Source organism: Salvelinus alpinus, chromosome 5 (assembly GCF_045679555.1).
Source record: "Salvelinus alpinus chromosome 5, SLU_Salpinus.1, whole genome shotgun sequence".
Classification (NCBI taxonomy): domain Eukaryota; kingdom Metazoa; phylum Chordata; class Actinopteri; order Salmoniformes; family Salmonidae; genus Salvelinus; species Salvelinus alpinus.
In genome coordinates, this window is record NC_092090.1 from 75,012,239 (window position 1) to 75,033,673 (window position 21,435).

Below are 21,435 nucleotides of genomic sequence, written 5' to 3' on the forward strand. Positions count from 1 at the left end.
GTCTAGATATTCAGAATGCTCATGTACAGCCGGTTGTTACAATCAGTGCGCCCGGGTGATTGGTTCCCCTCCATCAACCTGATGTACATGTACTTTCATGTGGCCATATATCCCTCTCACAGAAAGTTGTGGAGGCGGTTTTGGCACCTATGAAGTGTCTGGGGCTCAGGATAATGGACTACCTGGCCGAGTCGAGGGAGCAGGTGGTGTTACACACATCCATGCTGGTTTCCCATGTTAAGTCTCTGTTTGACTCCATCTCAGTGGAGTGCGTTCCCAACATGGGTGCAGCTCTGCTATCCAGGGTGGGGCCTGCTCTCGGGAGTGGAGGTTGCACCCCTAAGTGGTCTCCTAGATATGGGAAATGTTTGGCAAGGCCGACGTAGATCTTTACACATCGCGAGAAATGCACAATGCCGGCTGTTTTTCTTGATAAGGGACCTGAGTGCTGCGTTGGGAATGGATGCCCTCGTGCACCAGTGGCCTCAGACCCTTCTTTACGCATTTCCCCCTATGGAACTGATTCAGTCCATGCTGGGGAGGGTACTTCGAAAGGGCTTGTCCTTGATCCGTGCGGCTCTCTGTCTCTCATCTTATAGTTGGGGACCTGTGGCAACTCCCGTTGCACAGGGAACTGTTGACCCAGGAGCACGGGCAGGTCTGGCACCCGCAGCCGGAGATTTGGAATCTGTGGGCTTGGCCCCTGAAAGGTCCAATCTGATTGTAATGGGTCTACTGAAGTGGCGGGCATTTGAGTTTTGGTGCCAAAGTAAAGTAATTGTTCCTTTTCAGAGCTCTCTGGTGGACATTTTAATGTTCCTACAGGGGGTTTTCGAGCAGGGTCATTCATTTTCCACCCTGGAGGTGTATATGGCAGGTATTTCAGTGGGAATTGATGGTGCCACTTCAGGGGCTCATCCCCTGGAGGTGTGTTTTTTAAAAGTTGTGTGCCGTCTCAGGCCAGTTTCTAAACCTTTTGTGCCCATTTGGGATCTGGCTTTGGTTTTGAATGTGCTGTTTGAGGCCCCCTTTGAACTAATGGAGTCGGTGGATCTGAAGATCCTCTCCTACAAGACCACTTTGCTTATGACTTTGGCTTCAGCTAAACGCATTAGAGATCTCCACGCGTTATCTGTTCACTCCTCCTGTATAAAGTTCGCCCTTGGCGACTCTAAGGTGACATTGTGTCCTAATACGGTCTTCACCCCTAAGGTCATGACTATGTCCTACAGGTCTCTAGCTTTTGAGATTTTCCCCTTTTTGTCTCCTCCTCCTTCAGAGGAGCAGCGGAGGTTACATTCACTGTGTCCGGTACAAGCATTACGCGTTTACATTGAGCAGACCAGGGGTGTCTGTTTGTGTGATCAACTTCTTGACTGTTTTGCTAATTCTGCTTGTGGTAGAGCGCTTTTTTAAGCAGCGTCTCTCCCACTGGCATATGGCAGAAAAAGGCAGGAATGACCTAACGGTGTACACGCACACTTCAGCAGGATTCTGGCAGCGTCTTGGGCATTGTTTTTATTTATTTATTTTTTATTTCACATTTATTTCACCAGGTAGGCTAGTTGAGAACAAGTTCTCATTTACAACTGCGAACTGGCCAAGATAAAGCATAGCAGTGTGAACAGACAACAACACAGAGTTACACATGGAGTAAACAATAAACAAGTCAATAACACAGTAGGGAAAAAATGAGTCTATATACATTGTGTGCAAAAGGCATGAGGAGGTAGGCAATAAATAGGCCATAGGAGCGAATAATTACAATTTAGCAGATTAACACTGGAGTGATAAATCATCAGATGATCATGTGCAAGTAGAGATACTGGTGTGCAAAAGAGCAGAAAAGTAAATAAATAAAAACAGTAAGGGGATGAGGTAGGTAAATTGGGTGGGCTGTTTACAGATGGACTATGTACAGCTGCAGCGATCGGTTAGCTGCTCAGATAGCAGATGTTTAAAGTTGGTGAGGGAAATAAAAGTCTCCAACTTCAGCGATTTTTGCAATTCGTTTAAAGGGTTGCCTGTAGGATATATTTGTGCTGCTGCGATTTGGGCATCACCACACACTTTTGTGATGTTTTATCAGCTTGGATGTCACTGGACCCAGTGTAGCCCACAGTGTGCTTACGGCTGGGGCAGGACAGGGTCGTTAGGCAGTGCGTAGATTGCGCAATACCCGGGTACCGCAGGTTTTCCTGTCAGGTTCGAACTCTGGGTGGTGTGTCATTTCATTCGGTGTCCGCTGGGGTCGGCATGGGGCGTGATTTCATAGACTGAAAGGGAACGTACAGTAATGATTATAACTACTGCTCGGCTGAATGAGCAAACCAAGTTACAACACCTGTTCCGCCCTGCACCGCCAGCTCGGTGAAGACTGGTACTGAATTGAAGGAATTAATCCGTGCCTCGGGTTTATCACCTGTGGAAGGTAGGGCTTCCGGTGAGGGCTTTACCATGATGGTGAAAACTTGGATAAATGAGGATGCGCAGAGGCACATGTCAAAAAGCTGAATTTTGGCACTTTAGCAAGTCTTTATTCATGTTAAAAATAACATGTATTGAATTTTTATGTGATCTATATTAAAGGGAACTTCATGTAATATAACAGGCTTTTAAAGTGCAATATTTGTGCACAATTTCTACTTGAAATATCAAAGGGACACAAGGCACTCATTTCCAAAATTAAATCTAGAATGGGTTTACTATTTCGCAACCAAGCATCCTTCACTCATGCTGCCAAACATACCCTCATAAAACTGACTATCCTACCGATCCTTGACTTCAGCGATATCATTTACAAAATAGCCTCCAACACTCTACTCAGCAAACTGGATGTAGCCTATCACCGTGCCATCCGTTTTGCCACCAAAGCCCCATATACTACCCACCACTGCGACCTGTATGCTCTCGTTGGCTGGCCCTCACTACACATTCGTCGCCAAACCAACTGGATCCAGGTCATCTATAAGTCTATGCTAGGTAAAGCCCCGCCATATCTCAGCTCACTGGTCACCATAGCAACACCCACCCATAGTACGCGCTCCAGCAGGTATATTTCACTGGTCACCCCCAAAGCCAACACTTTGGCCACCTTTCCTTCCAGTTCTCTGCTGCCAATGACTGGAACGAATTACAAAAATTACTGAAGCTGGAGTCTTATATCTCCCTGTAACTTTAAGCATCAGCTGTCATAGCAGCTTACCGATCACTGTACCTGTAACACAGCCAATCTGTAAATAGCACACCAACTACCTCATCCCCATATTGTTACTTATCATCTTGCTCTTTTACACCCCAGTATCTCTATCACTCCAGTGTTAATGCTAAACTGTAATTATTTTGCCTCCATGGCCTATTTATTGCCTTACCTCCCTACTCTTCTACATTTGTACACACTGTACATAGATTTTTCTATTGTGTTATTGACTGTATGTTTGTTTATGTGTAACTCTGTGTTGTTGTTTTTGTCGCAGTGCTTTGCATTATTTTGGCCAGGTCGCAGTTGTAAATGAGAACTTGTTCTCAACTGGCGTACCTGGTTAAATAAGGGTGATTTTATTTTTTTATTTTTTTTAAAGACAATTTTGTGGAACGACCATGTGGCTCAAGTTCAAGCCAGCATCTCAGGAATGTTTCACCTCTAATGTGCCCAAACCAAGCCATTCAGACAACTTGGATTGAACCTGTAATGTGCAGAATAGGATTTGGTATTTTGAATGGGCGGGAAAAAGCTGGATGTGTTTCCCAGGACTCACGTGTTGCTTACAGCCCAAGCACCATTCTGATCCCGGCCCCCATACCCGCCACCCCATACCCGCCACCCCATACCCGCCACCGCATACCCCCCACCCCCTGACTGCCAATTGTGCTGCACTGTACCAGTACCTCCATTGTTTTTGTTCTCTGCAACCTTCCATGTGCCTGCTGTATCCAATCTGGTGGAGTTTGTATGAGGAAAGCTTCACTGTTGCTTGTTTTCTTGTTTCTGATAGCTTTGTGGTTTTCTCAGTGTCTGTCTTTGCTGAGACGGATGCGTGTCACTGGATGACTGCCTCATGTTGAGTCCTTTTCACATCTAGTTTCAGTTCAATATAAATTCATAGACGGTCTGTCTGTCTGCCTCCTTTTAATAGCACAGTTCCTGTTCTCTGTAAGAGGTCTCCCAGTAAGAAAAATAACATTGAAAATACGTCTTTTAGAGGTGTATTTTCCAGATGTTGACATCACGTCCATTTCAAGCGCTCAATGAAAGGTTGGAAGATGTTTTTGCCGGACGTCGAAGAGACGTCTTGTGTCCGGACTGCACCCCTCCAAAAAAATATTGAATGCGCTGTTAGTAAATGCTTAGTGGGCAGTCATGATGTTTCACGGTCATGGCTGCCATCCCATTTCTGACACCAATGTAGCGGATGACAAATCCGGGTCATGGCGTGAAAGGCAAACACCCTACTGGACCAATTATAGATGTCTATATTTGGGCCAAATCAAGGTCAGACCAGACCAAATCTGAACCAATCAAGGCGGCTTTTTGGGGCCAAATTAAGGCTAGCACGGACTGGACCAAATCTGGTTCAGATTTTGTCCGGACCTGATCAAATCTGAACCAATCATAGATGTCTGTGTTGAGTCCAAATCAAGGCCAGACCGGACTAAATCTGAACCAATTATAGATGTCTATGTTTTGGGTTTGTGGATGTTGACATGAAGGCCGCCCCAGCCCAGGTCAAATCTAAGCCAATTATAGACGGACCAAAAATCAACGTCCGTGGATAATGCCTGATGGTAAATGCTTAGTAGGCTGCTCTGCTCAGTGTTTGTGTGACCATTGGGACCATTGCCTGAGATGGCTTTAGAGTTTGAATGGGCTGCGGAGACACATCATTGGAAAACAATTTTGAAAACTTGCATGTGATGAACATGATAAAGCAGTGGTAAACTTTCCTGTGTCTCCCTCAGTGGATCAGAAGGCTTAATGGCCCGTGTAGGGGATGTGGTAAGGTGGCCTGATTGCTGTGCGAAGTGGGGAGTCTGTCTGAATCTGCGTAGTGCTAACACCAGTAACATGATCCTCAGATGATGCTGTTGAGAGATAAGTGGAGCCAGTTCTTTCTGAAGCCACACCACTGACATAACCATGGCTAATGTACCTAGTAGTAACAACCGTAACAATAGCTGCTGTTGTTTTGACACTATTGCCACAGTTTTGATGACAAGATATAAAGAACATATTTGATCTAATAATTAAGTCCCTTTCATAACAGGTTCAATTAATGATTACATTGAAATCAATGAAATTCCAGAGCTAATTTATTAGAGAGATATATTAGCGTATATATTTAACCTGTCACTTTTTCCTTTTAAGTGTGAGGAACCTGCAGCTCATTCTTAGGCGATAATAGTAGTCTCACAACCTAGGAACGTCTCAGTCACTCATCTTCCTTCAACAACACCCCATTATTTTAATATCGCATCTGTTATTGTCATCACCTTAGTGATGGCAGTTTTACTTGATCAAATCACTGTGTGTGGTTTGTGTGAGAATGTTATTCCACACCATTTAACACGGGGAGAGGCTTTCCATGGCATTCCTCTGTCTATTCAGTGGGTGTGTGACCGGGCAGGCAGCAGGACAGGTGTCCTATCAACCACATTCCTCCTCACGAAAAGGAGTGTGCTTGGAAACATTATAGGGCATAGCCATCAGCCAGACAAGAGCACTCACAAAAGCTATTGAAGTTCACAGAGCTAAATGGCCAGAAGCAAGAGATTTGTAAAGTGTGAATCATACACAGAGCATTCCGCTGCAACCACAACAGTGGATAGTGTGTGTTTCCTAAGGTTCAGGCCTGGGTATAACCTTGTTCTGCAATAACCAGGTGAAAGGTGAAGAGTGTGAGCTGAGTATGGTACATACATGTTCATATCCAGGCCTGGCATCTTCTCTGTGCCAGCCAGCAAGACTTGTCTTTAAAGCGCATAATCAGAATAGAGCAACCCTGCCATAATTGTGGTTTAGCGACACACGCATGAAACCCAAGACTCACCCAAGGGTGTGTTAGAGTAATCTTACTATGCTTACCTATGCTAAACTGTAGATGATTTCACCGACCTGTTTTAGCAGGTCTCACACACACATTCACAATTACGTAGTTTGAAGTGACGGTTAACAAAGAAGAATGCACAGCGAGATGAGGCTAATTGACTTTAATCTGCTTGTCTGTTGAACACTGCTGGCAACATGCGTGTTTGAGCAGTGAGCAACAGTCTGGAACCCAACACCTGGATACGAGAGCTGTTCTACACGCTCCTCTGTGTTTCGCCTACCTTTACCCGAAGGGGCTGCTCTCTCAAAGACATGACAAGTGCCTGGGGGCTTTTTCATGTAGAGTATGACAGTTTGAACTCTCCATAGAGATCATTCTCCACTTAGACTTGAAGGCTGCATTCAGTTTCCGTCTGTGCAATTGATTCAACAACCCAAATCAAAGTCATTATTGCTTCATTCACCTTTGATACTCTAGATTTCACAACTGAAACTCTGGATGATACTGCATATAAAGTGCTGTAAAGTAGACCATGGCAACATACGGTATACCATGATCAAATATTTATGGTATTTGGTAGACAGGTATAGCACAGCGGAAGTGAGAGTATTTGACTGGACCTACCAGTTTCTAGTTCTTCTGAACTGTGGTTACCTGATGAGTGGAGACATGTGAGTCAGATGGAATACCTCCTTACTAGAATTTATCCTCATTGTGTGGGTGTGTTTTATTGTGCTGCCATTGCTGCTTGGTAGCCAAAGCAACGAGTTGTCACCAGAATATAATCCACCACTGGGCTCAGTTTAAAAATACAAAAAATTATGCATTTGAAATGTGTACCTATACTATTAATTATATATTATATATTATATATATTAATTTTTTAAGCTCCATTTAACACCTGGTGCAAATGTATTATCATAGTGATCTGTTTGGTAACAACTGGAGAATTTCAGGTCAATAGCTCTCTTCCAATAGTAAGCAGCTATTACCCTTACACTGCCTGCCAATAAATAGCAAGCAGCTTTCCAGTGATAACAGTTGGTCCATAAATCATAAATTAGCGCTGTGCCTTGTTGATAATGGTTCCAGTTAAGTAGGAGACCTGCTGATCCTGGCCCATCCTGGCCCATGATCCTGGCCCACTAATTAAACAGCCCAGAGACTGAGAACGTTAGGGTGTCTGTCTGTCCCCAGGGATTACAGCAGGAACAACAACTGGCGCCCCGGCTGTTTCTCATGTCCACAGCAATTAAGGGCTGTTAATGATGGTGAGCCTGGTAACCACGCTAATTGTCTGAATGTGCTAATGACTGGGTGGGTTTGTGCTGATTGTCCCAGACCCTTGTGGAATGTACAGACAGACGGCTGTAGGTGGCTGAAATGGGCCAGTGTAGGGAGGGAGAGATGTCCCAGATCCTGACTGGGTTCACTGTTTGCTCTGTTTCTGTATGGATAGCTGTGGAACCAGCCTTGGGGCCTAACGATAGATGATCCCTTCAATTCTAACACTATGGTATATGGAACTAGACGGATCATATTTACAGGAAGATTTAAGACCAGTGAGAGCATGTCCAGTCAGTGCATTCTCCACCAATGATCAGTTCTAATTCCAGATTCTTTGCCTATGACGATAAGATTAAGCCTGCGGCCATGTGGTGCACCAAGGTTCAGTTATTGATTTGACCAAGTATATTTTGTCTCAAACTCTGACCTACATACACAGTAATGCTGCATAGTTACATAACAGGGGCTTGTGAAGACAGAATTGGGAAACATCAGCTTTTTGTTGTAGGATCTGTCAGCATTTTCTTCTTGGTCAAACATGTTTTGTGAGAAGTTCACAGATTTCAACAGAGACTCAAACCAGATAACGTCTTCATTTCTCAATACATATTTGCGAGACTGAGCATGCTTTCGTTTCTATATTTACTTTGATGTTCTGCAATAAGGCTGCTGTCAGATTTGTGAAGTTGAATTAATTGAGCCTACACTAAATATTCTTAATAATGACACTACTTCCCTTTCTGTTTCTCCATTTTCTGCCACAGTGCTTCCTCTTATTTTATGGTGTGTTGTGATTAGTTGTATGGTCGTGGTAGCACTTAACTAGGTATTAATAAGAGCATTGCTGTGTAGTTGAGGTGCCTCTCTACTAAAGCAGCAGCAGTGTGTGTGTGAGAGCGAGAAAGAGAAACTATGCTGCGCTGTGGTGGGGTCTGTGTGTCTGCCGGTTGGGCCGGAGTTTCCACCTCCTCCTCCTCGTCTCCTCACCACAGCATGAATTACCGAAAAGCAGGAGAGCTGTCAGTGTCTCAACACAAGCACATGTGCAAATGAAAAACACTACAGTCCACACTATGCATGAGAAGGGCAGAGTTATGGGGTCCAACTGTATACTGTACCCAGCTGACGCATAGACTTTACTGTGAAACAGACACATCCTAGCAGCATCCTGTGCTATGATCCCAATTAAACTACGAGGGAAGAAAGTCCATGGTTAAAAATTAGAGTTACACTATATATACAAAAGTATGTGGACACCACTTCAAATTAGTATATTTGGCTATTTCAGCCACACCCGTTGCTGACGGGTGTATAAAATTGAGCACACTACAATGTAATCTCCATAGACAAACATTGGCAGTAGAATGGCTTTAGTGAAGAGCTCGTTGACTTTCAACATGGCACCAACAAGTCAGTTCATCAAATTTCTGCCCTGCTAGAGCTGCCCCGGTCAACTGTAAGTGCTGTTATTGTGAAGTGAAACGTCAAGGAGCAACAACGGCTCAGCCACGAAGTGGTAGGCACAACAAGCTCACAGAACAAGACCGCCAAGTGCTGAAGTGCGTAGCGCTTAAACATCGTCTGTCCTCAGTTGCAACACTCACTACCGAGTTCCAAACTGTCTCTGGAAGCAACGTCAGCACAATAACTGTTCGTCGGGAGCTTCATGAAATGGGTTTCCATGGCCGAGCAAGCCTAAGATCACCATGTGCAATGCCAAGCGTCGGCTGGAGTGGCGCAAAGCTCGCCATCATTGGACACAGGAGCAGTGGAAACATGTTGTCTGGATTGATGAATCACACTTCACCATCTGGCAGTCCGACAATCTGGGTTTGGCGGATGCCAGAAGAACGCTACCTGCCACAAAGCATAGTGCCAACTGTAAAGAGGAATAATATTCTGGGGCTGTTTTTCATGGTTTGGTCTAGGCCCCTTAGTTCCAGTGAATGGAAATCTTAACGCTACAGCATACAATGACATTCTAGACAATTCTGTGCTTCCAACTTTGTGGCAACAGTTTGGAGAAGTAACTTTCCTGTTTCAGCATGACAATGCCCCGTGCACAAAGCAAGGTCCATACAGAAATGGTTTGTTGAGATCGGTGTGGAAGAACTTGACTGGCCTGCACAGAGCCCTGACTTCAACTCCATTGAACACCTTTGAGATGAATTGGAACGCCGACTGCGAGCCAGGCCTCATCGCCCAACATCAGTGCCCGACATCACTGATGCTCTTGTGGCTGAATGGAAGCAAGTCCCCGCAGCAATGTTCCAACATCTAATGGAAAGCCTTCCCAGAAGAGTGGAGGATGTTATAGCATCAAAGGGGGACCAACTCCATATTAATGCCCATGATTTTTGGAATGAGATGTTTGACTAGAAGGTGTCCACATACTTTTGGTCATGTGGTGTATGTGGATCTACTAAACAGAAATGTTTGAATGTTATTTTACTGTGGTATAATACAACTTTTTTTGGGTGGGGGGATTCTTTTTCTCATTTGGACTTCATGAAACTGAGGGTTTGCAAGAACTTCAATGTTGCGGCAGGTAGCCTAGTGGTTAGAGCATTTGGCCAATAACCGAAAGGTTGCTAGATCAAATCCCTAAGCTGACAAGGTAAACATCTGTCGTTCTGCCTCTGAACAAGGCAGTTAACCCACTGTTTCTAGGCCGTCATTGTAAATAAGAATTTGTTCTTAATTGACTTGCCTAGTTAACTAAAGGTTAAATATTTAAAACAATTCTAGTCATGTGTCGTTGGTTTTCAGATTCCTCCCATTTCTTTTATATCAAGAGGATCTAATCAAGTAGAAGGAGATAAAAGGCAGACGTTGCAGGTGACCGCAGTTCTAACGTATTTACCTTATATAGTCACTGCAGCAAAAAAAGCATGACTAATTACAGAATCTCTCTCGCTCTCTCTCTCTTTACAGGGTTTGAGCAGGCAGTGGGTGGCGACCTCTGGTCACGTGATGGCGCTGACAGTAAACCTGATTGGTCCGACTCCATGGGGCTTTAGAATATACGGAGGAAGAGACTTCAAGAAGGCGATAACAGTTTCCAAGGTAATTGCTAATGACCTTACTGCTCAGTCACACCATATCCTCTGTAAAGGAAAACATGCAATGCCTACTCAACTTCCTCAGTCTCTGCTGTACTTCTCTGCTCCTCTCATTGTTTCTCAATTGGCTGCCTTCTACCTGTTTCCTTAACAACTGTATCCAGTCAGATTGGCGTAAAAGCTACATCAGGAGGAAACCAGTTATTACAGTTAGGGTTGAGTGGTGTGCCGTGAGTGTCGAACCAGTGTGTGTGTGCACATGTGTTTGTGCACATGTTGTTTTACAATTCTTGATTTTCTAAGCTTGTGAGGATACAACAGGAAGATCGAGCTGTAGAAGGCAAGACATTAGCAGAGTTCTACTCCGTAAACAGACTCAGGATATCCAGGGCAGACTGCTCCCTGCCACAGCCACTCTGAAACCCAGGGAGACTGCTCCCTGCCACAGCCACTCTGAAACCCAGGGAGACTGCCCCCGCCACAGCCACTCTGAAACCCAGGGAGACTGCCCCCGCCACAGCCACAGACAAAAATAGCTGTTTTCTTGTGATGATGGGCATTCCTTCTCATTCACTCCCTCTACCATATAGCCAACAACACCAGCATGCAGGGAACACTGGGAACTGTGTCTCAAATATCAAACAGTCTCATAGAAGAAACAGGGGTCCATTCTGTGCGGGAGACCTCATCAGTGAAAGTGGTTGTAAAACCCACTTGGAGAAGCAGCATGTTTCCCTCCTCCCTCCCCCTCCCTCCTCCTCTCTGGTTAAGCAGCTATGGCTTTGGACTGTCTGAAGTGGTTGCATCTTGGCACTGAAACAACATGGATGCCCCCGCTTTTCCCGTTCTGTTGGCCTGAAAAGAGAGCTTCCCCCTGTTTCTGCAGGGCATAGCCTCCTGTAAAAATCTGCACCCTTAGTGTATGTGAAGTGAGGCGTGCCCTGATCAGAAAAGGCACGCATCATTGTGGGTTGCCAGAGCAACGCTTAATTGCCACTTGAGTAGACCCACAGACATGACACCTCTGCCATCTTGCTTCGCAAAAGGGACAAACACCTTGTTGCCTGGCATTCTCTCCGCAATCTGCCATGTTTCTGTTGGAGATGTATGAAGGAGACCTCTTCATCTTCACTGATTGTGTGTCTTTTTAATTTTCCTCTTTCTGTTTTTAATTTTGGGCCAGCCTTGTTGATTCTGCTCTTAAAGGGTAGGTAGCATAAACATAACCACATGTAATATTTGGTTTTGCATTAGAATACATATCAAAAGTCCCAATGCAAAGTTATACCACACTATTCGATTTTTGAGTTAGTGCATAAAACTGATCAGTTTCAATAAAATGTTCAGCCAACTTACAAGCAAATACTTTGAATGTATTGTTACAAGTCAGCTTGCAAGGTTGCTAGCCAACTCGTCTGCTAATGTTAGCCCTACTGGCCTGCTAATGCTATGTTAGCAACTGGCTGACTCACGCAGTGCCATCAACACCTAGCTTACAGCTACATTAAATTAAACCAAAGTTTTGGAAATGCATAACGCCATCTAACCAAATAATATTACCGGTATATGCAATTATCTTAGCCAGCCAGCTAAAGTTAGTTGGCTAGGCTAGCTAGCAGGATAAAATAACTAACTCGCCAACCACCACGGTCTGCATAGCTAAGTAATAAGCCAGAGAACAACTAGTCTAGCATAGGCAGAAAGCCACAGAACACACACCACAACAAAAAAGCCAACGACATAAAGTAGAGAGAGTAGAAACTTACCGATTGACGGCTGAGTTAGCTACCAAAGTCAAAGAAGAGACAAGGAGAGGCCTTCAGAAGGAGAGTCAGCTAGCTAATCCAATAGCGATATAGTGAGGTACATCCACATTGAATTTACCCGGTTTATGTCCATCACTGCTGACACTTACGATCTACCGGTAGGTCGGTAGAAAATAGAGGTTGCAGGTTTTGCGTTCACGCTTCGCACAGCACCTGGTTTGAGTCTCATTTCGAATCCTGCCTTCCACTGGCCTAGTGGTTAGAGCGTTGGGCCAGTAACCGAAAGGTTGCTGGATTGAATCCCTGAGCTGACAAGGTAGAAATCTATTGTTCTGCCCCTGAGCAAGGCAGTTTAACCACTGTTCCCCGGGCGCCGAAGACATGGATGTTGATTAAGGCAGTCCCCCGCACCTCTCTGATTCAGAGGAAGACGCATCATAAATGTGGAAGACATTTCAGTTGAAGGCAATCAATTGTACAACTGACTAGGTATCCCCCTTTCCCTTAAACTAAGCTATCGAAGTCCTCCAGGGTGAAATGAGCATCGCATACAGTAGACATGCACATGGTTCCCATTCTCCAATCTGCTTGCTTCAACTGGACAAACCATTCCAACTTCAAAGCTTGCTTCTCGTTTTTGGGCCACAAAGGATTGGGCCCGAAATTAGTCATGACCCTGTCCTTGTGGGTATTACTGCACTATCTACAAATGACGGAAAATGACTACAACACTGACTCGCTCATTCGATTACCACTACCAAACGCACAGGAGAAAAAGAGTTGCCGTTTTTCACATAAATTTATATGGTTTCTTTATCGTGGATGTACATAGTAGTTCACCAGTGCAAACACTTGGTTTGAAATGCATTTACATGCTAGCATGGCTAGTACCTAACATTAGCCAGCTGGAACTAGCTAGGTAGCACCGGTTCTCCATATGACGTTGAGAAATAGTGCATTGTGGGTAGTTTCAATATCCAGAAATAAGTGAATAAATATGCAAAAATGCTAAAACATAACTGTTTGTAGTTATAGGTAACCAGATCGTGACTACAACTAAGTTGCTAAGTCTTTGACCACACTGTGTCAAATATAATGTTATTGGTCTCATACACGTGTTTAGTAGATGTTATTGTGGGTGTAGTGAAATGCTTGTTTTTTCAGCTCCAACAGTGCAGTAATATCTATCAATTTCACAACATATACCCAATACACACAAATCTAAGTAAAGGAATGAATTAAGAATATATAAATATATGGATGAGCAATGTCAGAGCGGCATAGACTAAGATACAGTAGAATATAATACAGTATATACATATGAGATGAGTAATGCAAAATATGTCAACATTATTAAAGTAACTAGTGTTTCATTTATTAAAGTGGCCAGTGAGTTCAAGTCTATGTATATAGGCAGCAGCCTCTAATGTGCTAGTGATGGCTATTTAACAGTCTGATGGCCTTGAGATAGAAGCTGTTTTTCAGTCTCTGGTTCACAGTTTTGATGCACCTGTACTGACCTCGCCTTCTGGATGATAGTGGGGTGAACAGGCAGTGGCTTGGGTGGTTGTTGTCCTTGATGATCTTTTTGGCCTTCCTGTGACATTGGGTGCTGTAGGTGTCCTGGAGGGCAGGTAGTTTGCCCCCAGTGATGTGTTGGGCAGACCGCACCACCCTCTAGAGAGCCCTGCGGTTGCGGGCAGTGCAGTTGCCATACCAGGTGGTGATACAGCCTGACAGGATGCTCTCAATTGTGCATCTGTAAAAGTTTGTGAGGGTTTTAGGTGCCAAGCCAAATTTCTTCAGCCTCCTGAGGTTGAAGAGGCGCTGTTGCGCCTTCACCACACTTTCTGTGTGGGTGGACCATTTCAGTTTATCAGTGATGTGTACGCCAAGGAACTTGAAGCTTTCCACCTTTTCCACTGCGGTACCGTTGATATGGATAGCGGGTGCTCCCTCTACTGTTTCCTGAAGTCCACGATCAGCCCCTTTGTTTTGTTGATGTTGAGTGAGAGGTTATTTTCCTGGCACCATCCTTAACTCCTCTCTGTAGGATGTCTCGTCATTGTTGGTAATCAAGCCTACTACTGTTGTGTCATCTGCAAACTTGATTGAGTTGGAGGCGTGCGTGGCCACGCAGTCATGGGTGAAGAGTATTGAGGAGAGGAGTGCAGGAGGGTGCTGAGCACTCACCCTAGTGGGGCCCCAGTGTTGCTGATCAGCAAAGTGGAGGTGTTGTCTCCTACCTTCACCACCTTCACCACTGGGTGGCCAGTCAGGAAGTCCAGGACCCAGTTGCACAGTGCGGGGTTCAGACCCAGGGCCTCGAGCTTAATGATGAGCTTGGAGGGTACTATGGTGTTGAAGGCTGAGCTATAGTCAATGAACAGCATTCGCACATAGGTATTCCTCTTGTCCAGATGGGATGGGGCAGTGTGCAGTGCGATGGCGATTGCATCGTCTGTGGATCTATTGGGGCGGTAGGCAAATTGAAGTGGGTCTAGGGTGACAGGTACGTTAGAGGTGATATGATCGTTGACTAGTCTCTCAAAGCACTTCATGATGATAGAAGTGAGTGCTATGGGGCGATAGTAATTCAGTTCAGTTACCTTTGCTTTCTTGGGTACAGGAACAATGGTGGCCATCTTGAAACATGTGGGAACAGCAGACTGGGATAGGGAGAGATTTAATATGTCCGTAAACATACCAGCCAGCTGGTCTGCGCATGCTCTGAGGACGCAGATAGGGAATGCCATCTGGGCTGGCAGCCCTGCGAGGGTATACACGCTTAAATGTCTTATTCACGTTGGCCATGGAGAAGGAGAGCTCACAGTCCTTGGTAGCGAGCCGCGTTGGTGGCACTGTGTTATCCTCAAAGCGGGCAAAGATGTTTAGCTTGTCAGGAAGCATGACGTCGGTGTCCGCGATGTGGCTAGTTTTCCTTTTGTAGTCTGTGATTGTCTGTAGATCCTGCCACATACAGTACATCTCGTGTCTGAGACGTTGAATTATGTTGTTACATTGATGAGTAGAAACTCATGCTTCCTACCCTTTGCTTCCTACCCTTTCCTACCCTTCACAAGTGCTCAATTATCCTGATTTCAACTCCTAATTTGGGCTTTTGTGTTTGTATGGTTGAGTGTTTGTGTGTGCCTGAGAGAGACTGAGTGTTGCTGGTGTGTTTTTGTTCCATTAGGCTGGAATTCCCCCTAATGCAGGCAGTAGACTATTGGCATGTGGTGAGGTTGGAGGCAAAGGTCAGGCCAGAGTAGTCAACCGCACAGTCTCACTGATGACTTTTCCCTCAAGGTGTCATGAATCCTCACACTGTTGAGGTGTGCCATGTGCGTGAAGAGCTGTGGTGTCTGTTAATGTTTATTGCAACCAAAATGTAATGTAATCACCAGCTAGTGCCCTGTAAGAACTGATTGACACCTGGCAGGCAAACTGAGGAAAACAACCCACCTCTTCATCACAGCCACAGTCTCATGTTATTACAATCACGTCTTCACTGTTTTGTCATAATGATTGTTCATCATTGTATCTGTCAGCCCTTGACAAAAATTCCAACACTCGATATGCAGCATTTCGTTCAGGCTTGCTGGTTATTTACGCTGCTGATAGCATCATGTCTGCACCAAGTCCACAGGCCATAGAGAGAGTCTGACTGCATCTCTTACCTCTGGCCCACAGGTCAATGGGGGCAGCAAGGCCGAGTTGGCCGCCCTGCAGCCTGGTGATGTCATCCTGGAGATCAATGGAGAGAACACAGTGGACATGCTCAATGTGGAGGCCCAGAACAAGATCAAAAACTCCAAAACTCAGCTGCAGCTGCTGGTGGAGAGGTAGGGTTCACTACAGTGCACAGTTCAAATCAAATTGTATTGGTCACATACACATGGTTAGCAGATGTTATTGCGAGTGTAGCGAAATGCTTGTGCTTCTAGTTCCGATCCTAATGTACTGTATCTAAACTCAGCAAAAAAAGAAACGTCCTCTCTATCAACTGCGTTTATTTTCTGCAAACTTAACATGAGTAAATATTTGTATGAACATAACAAGATTCAACAACTGAGACACAAACTGAACAAGTTCCACAGACATGTGACTCATAGAAATTGAATAATGTGTCCCTGAAAAAGGGGGGGACAAAATCAAAAGTAACAGTCCGTATCTGGTGTGGCCACCAGCTGCATTAAGTACTGCAGTGCATCTCCTCCTCATGAACTGCACCAGATTTACCAGTTCTTGCTGTGAGATGTTACCCCACTCTTCCACAAAGGCACCTGCAAGTTCCTGGACATTTCTGGGGGGAATGGCCCTAGCCCTCACCCTCCGATCCAACAGGTCCCAGATGTGCTCAAAGGGATTGAGATCCGGGCTCTTCGCTGGCCATGGCAGAACACTGACATTCCTTTCTTGCAGGAAATCACGCACAGAACGAGCAGTATGGCTGGTGGCATTGTCATGCTGGAGGGTCATGTCAGGATGAGCCTGCAGGAAGGGAGGAGGATGTCTTCCCTGTAAAGCACAGCGTTGAGATCGCCTGCAATGACAACAACCTCAGTCCGATGATGCTGTGACACACCGCCCCAGACCATGACGGACCCTCCACCTTCAAATTGATCCCGAGTACAGGCCTCGATGTAACACTAATTTTTTCAAACGTAAACGTGAATCCGACCATCACCCCTGGTTAGACAAAACCGTGACTCATCAGTGAAGAGCACTTTTTGCCAGTCCTGTCTGGTCCAGCGACGGTGGGTTTGTGCCCATAGGCGACGTTGTTGCCAGTGATGTCTGGTGAGGACCTGCCTTACAATAGAATTATAAGTCCTCAGTCCAGCCTCTCTCAGCCTATTGCTGACAGTCTGAGCACTGATGGAGGGATTGTGCGTTCCTGGAGTAACTCAGGCAGTTGTTGTTGCCATTCTGTACCTGTCCCGCAGGTGTGATGTTCGGATGTACCGATCCTGTGCAGGTGTTGTTACAAGTGGTCTGCCACTGCGAGGATGATCAGCTGTCCGTCCTGTCTCCCTGTAGCACTGTCTTATGCGTCTCACAGTATGGACATTGCAATTTATTGCTCTGGCCACATCTGCAGTCCTCATGCCTCCTTGCAGCATGCCTAAGGCACTTCACGCAGATGAGCAGGGACCCTGGGCATCTTTCTTTTGGTGTTTTTCAGAGTCAGTAGAAAGGCCTCTTTAGTGTCCTAAGTTTTCATAACTGTGACCTTATTTGCCTACCGTCTGTAAGCTGTTAGTGTCTTAACGACCGTTCCACAGGTTCATGTTCATTAATTGTTTATGGTTCATTGAACATGCATGGGAAACTGTGTTTAAACCCTTTACAATGAAGATCTGTGAAGTTATTTGGATTTTTACAAATAATCTTTGAAAGACAGGGTCCTGAAAAAGGGATGTTTTCTTTTTTTGCTGAGTTTATAAACAAGTGCAAGCAAATGAGCTGCGACGAGGTAGGCCTATTCGTTCAGCACTTTCTAAATGGACACACACTTTACTCTTCTTTAAGTCACCATACAGAGAGAGACGCGGTTAGTCTACCATTTTAAGTATTCGACGCACAGACAGCACATTGCCCAAACCAAACAACCCTTGCAATATCAACTGGAATTGCAGGGGTCTATTACTGAACCTTTTGTAGAAAAAATATATTTGAATGGGAAGAGACTGTCACTGGCAAACATGGTTACAGACCAAAAACATTATATAGAATCCCCTCCTTGTGGAGAAAAGCATATGAGCTAATTATAATGCACAAAGTAAACAAAATAATGGAATGCATCATTCCAACATTGCCTAAAATTATTAATAAGATGCTCATTATATAGATCAATATAACAATGGAGATGTACATACTATGGCATAAGGGAATGATAGCGGATGAGAGGCAAGCCGTAATTTTGTTTAAGACATCAATGAGTGAGCTAAGAGGGACGTAGTCGATAGGCCTATGTCGATTTGTTCAGCACTTTTGAAATGTACAGCAACAGAATTCAGAACATGGGCTGTTCTTACACTATTCTCCCTGTACACCAAGTCAGAACCATAGGATAATAACAGGGGCATATAAACAGGCAATGAAAGCTCTTATCCGATGATGACATTTCTCTAAAACAAGCTATAGGCTACATGTGCACCACCAAGTATGAACAGTAGGCTATGTTCTGAGGGGAGAGGGACCAAATTCTTAGGGTGAGACATGGGCTACTAACAGGTTACTACACAACATACTTAGTATTACTTTCTTGGCTACTGTATACATATCCTGGTATATTACATCATTTATGTAGCAGCTTGAACAGGAAAGTGGCGCGTTGGTCCTTCTTGTGGGTAAACTTTGTCATCAAAGTGTGGCATTCTGTCACGTTGGTATGAAGAGATTCGGGAGACAGACGCAGGAATGCGTAATAGGGTTTTCTATTTCACCCAAATTACGGCGTGCCGTCTAAAGGCACGGGGCGAAGACCAAACAAACACTATACAAAAACACAGGGTTGAAACCCAAACAAAAGAGTGGGGAGTTCCTCGAATAAATAACACGCGCACAATGATTTAACAGACGGGACGAGACCAGTAATCATCTGCGCAATCCACAATGGCATGAAAGCCAAAACACACAGCACAGGTGCTCACACGCAACAACAGACATCGTAACAATAATCAACAGCCCAATGGAAACCAAAGGACACACTTATACAAGTACTAATCAGTGGGAATATGGGACAGGTGTGCGTAATGAAAGTTCCGGAGGGATCCGTGACATATTCTCTGGATTTAGGGTGCTTTCAAGACAACTTGGAACTCTGGGGGGAAAAGTACGAGGTCGAATCATGACGTCAGTGATCTTCAGGTTGGAAAGTCGTAGCTCTAGAAAGAGGCCAGAGTTCCCGACTTGAATTCACTAGTTGGATGACTATTCAAAACATATTTTCCCAGTTGGAAATGTTTTCTTCTGTTCCCAGCTGTCTTGAATGCACTATCCACCGAATAGCAGGCAGGGGAAGAAAAAACTGTGATTGCTTTGCAATTCTTGCAGTTAGCCATTGATTCCTTCCAAACCACTCATTGTTGAACTTGCGATTTCCGACTTGTTGGAAAGGATTGTCAGTAGATTGCTGACATGATTCATGATGATGACTGCTTGTCTAGCTAGCTAGCTTGCTAGCTAAGATTTAGAAAGTATGATGTTGACATGATCAGTCCAATCAAAGCTACGGTAGATACTTGGATGTTGATTAAGGCAGCCCACCCACCTCTCTGATTCAGAGGGGTTGTGTTAAATGCGGAAGACACATTTCAGTTTAATGCATTCATGAAGTTATCCAACAATATGTGCTCTGTCATGTCTATTTCAAGTCTTCTCACTCATTGATTGAGACAGGTCCCAGTTGTACAGCTGACTAGGTATCCCCATTTTCCTTTCCCTTATAACGTAATTTTATCTGTGGGTGGCCAATAACCTAGAGCCTTCTTGGACGGACACTTCTAATGTAAATCTATGGCCGCACCCAAGGGACCTAGAACTGCCAAGCTCTCCCTGTAGAATCTGCGGTGATGTAGTGTCCACATGAGTGACCGAACACTGAGCAAATCATGGCGCAACTAGAGAAGATTACCAACGCCTACGCTCGGCTTTCGCTGGCTGCCCCTCCACCACAAAAAGCACAAGCTAGGCTGAAACACCTTCATTTTGTAGCTGCCTTACTCAAGAGAGTATGCGGCTTTATTTACTCAAGGATATTTTTTACATTGTTTGCAAACTGATATGTAACAAGAATTAATGTCAAAATAAAATGCTAAACAGGCCTTTTATTTAGCTAAACATTTGGGGCTCTGCCTCACCTGCCCTGAATGATGGGTCGCCACTGAGATGGGGTCACCACACCGTGGCATACAGACCACATCTGTGCTCTTACATCTGCTGATTGCTTGTATTTGTGCCAGTTCCACAGTTGCCACGTCCTCCCTCCCACTTTCCACGATTATAGTGTTTGTTATTAACGTCTTAAGATGTCCCATCTCTCTCGCCCTACAAAGGGCCTGTGGCTTCATTCTGGGGGAGTACCAGAATGTGTCAGAATTATCTTGCCAAGATGAACTGTTTGTTCCATTTCCCATGTTAATAAACATTGTTTAAAAGTTAGCTGAGAACTTTTTAGGGTGGCAGAGAATTGGCTCCACATTGGACCCTTTCCTGTGAAGTGAGGCTATTGGTTGGCGAGTCCTTGCTCTGTCTCTGTCTTTCTGTCTCTGCCTCTCTCTTAGTGAATTCTCACACTCATTTCTTCATACACACACACACGCACGCTTCCTCTTTGCATGCCCCAGGTCCATGTGAGTGGATTTTTCCCTGCTGACCTCATGTCTCCTTCCGAGCCAGAAACAACTCTGTGACTCCCTGGCTTCCCAGGACAATGGCACTCTGTAGCTCCACCAGCCACTCTGCTCCATCTGCCCCTAGACCCACTGTTCTACTGGCAGAGGCAAACAGGATAGGCAAGGTAGTGAAGGGTGGTTTGCACTATCAAGGCCCTACTGTCTTTAGATGGCAGGCGGTACCATGTCTCTCTTATCAATCCTAGTCCAGCACCCCTCTAGCCACCTCCAATCAACTACAGTATTTCCCCCCTTGTTGGTCCATCTGCAGCATTATGCAATGTGTTGTTCTTAACAGTAAATGAACTCCCATGAAGAATCATGAAAACTACACACATATTATGCAGTGTAATGTCTGATGATCTGAAGTATAGTGTAAGAGAGGAACCTGGTAAATGGGTTTACAGCCCTGCAGATCACAGCGGCTGGATTACAGCTGGGTTTGCCCATGGGCAGAGTTTGGTATCAGCTCACCCTTAGAATAGGAGTGTTGGTTAAGGCGTGCCTGTCTTAAACCTGTCTTAAACTGAGGAACTGCACCAAATACCCATATGTACAATAACCTGACTTGTGCACTCTTCGAGGTACCTTTTGATTTCAGATTGATATCTGCAACTGAGTGGAGATTTTACTGTGACACTAAAAAGAAAAACACCAGCAGTATCTTGTCATTCATACTGTCATTTATCCTCCATTGTCCTCAGCTGCCTCTTAATGAATCCATTGTTCACTGACCATGTGGGCATGATGTCATGTCCCTCTGATCTTATTGGTCCTTGTAATGCAATGTTACTGAGCAACTGCAGATGGGCATCGGAATATTGCCCAAAGGCACTTATATAGGCTACTATATAGGCAGCCCTATTCAGTC

At 44.9% G+C, this 21,435-nt stretch overlaps 1 protein-coding gene across 6 annotated transcripts in view; it reads left to right on the forward strand.

Annotated features, from left to right (window-relative positions):
* The window catches only part of LOC139576787 (PDZ and LIM domain protein 2-like), a 54,565-nt gene that overhangs the window by 6,363 nt on the left and 26,767 nt on the right, over nt 1-21,435 (forward strand). For 5 of the 6 annotated variants that reach the window (XM_071403247.1, XM_071403252.1, XM_071403249.1 and 2 more), the window contains exons 2-3: nt 10,269-10,400; nt 15,856-16,007. In XM_071403247.1, the coding sequence (XP_071259348.1) occupies nt 10,308-10,400; nt 15,856-16,007 (245 nt within the window). In that variant the 5' untranslated portion in view covers nt 10,269-10,307. Of the gene's footprint in view, nt 1-10,103; nt 10,173-10,268; nt 10,401-15,855; nt 16,008-21,435 lie in introns of all 6 variants that reach the window. The other variant, XM_071403248.1, reaches the window with a different exon arrangement.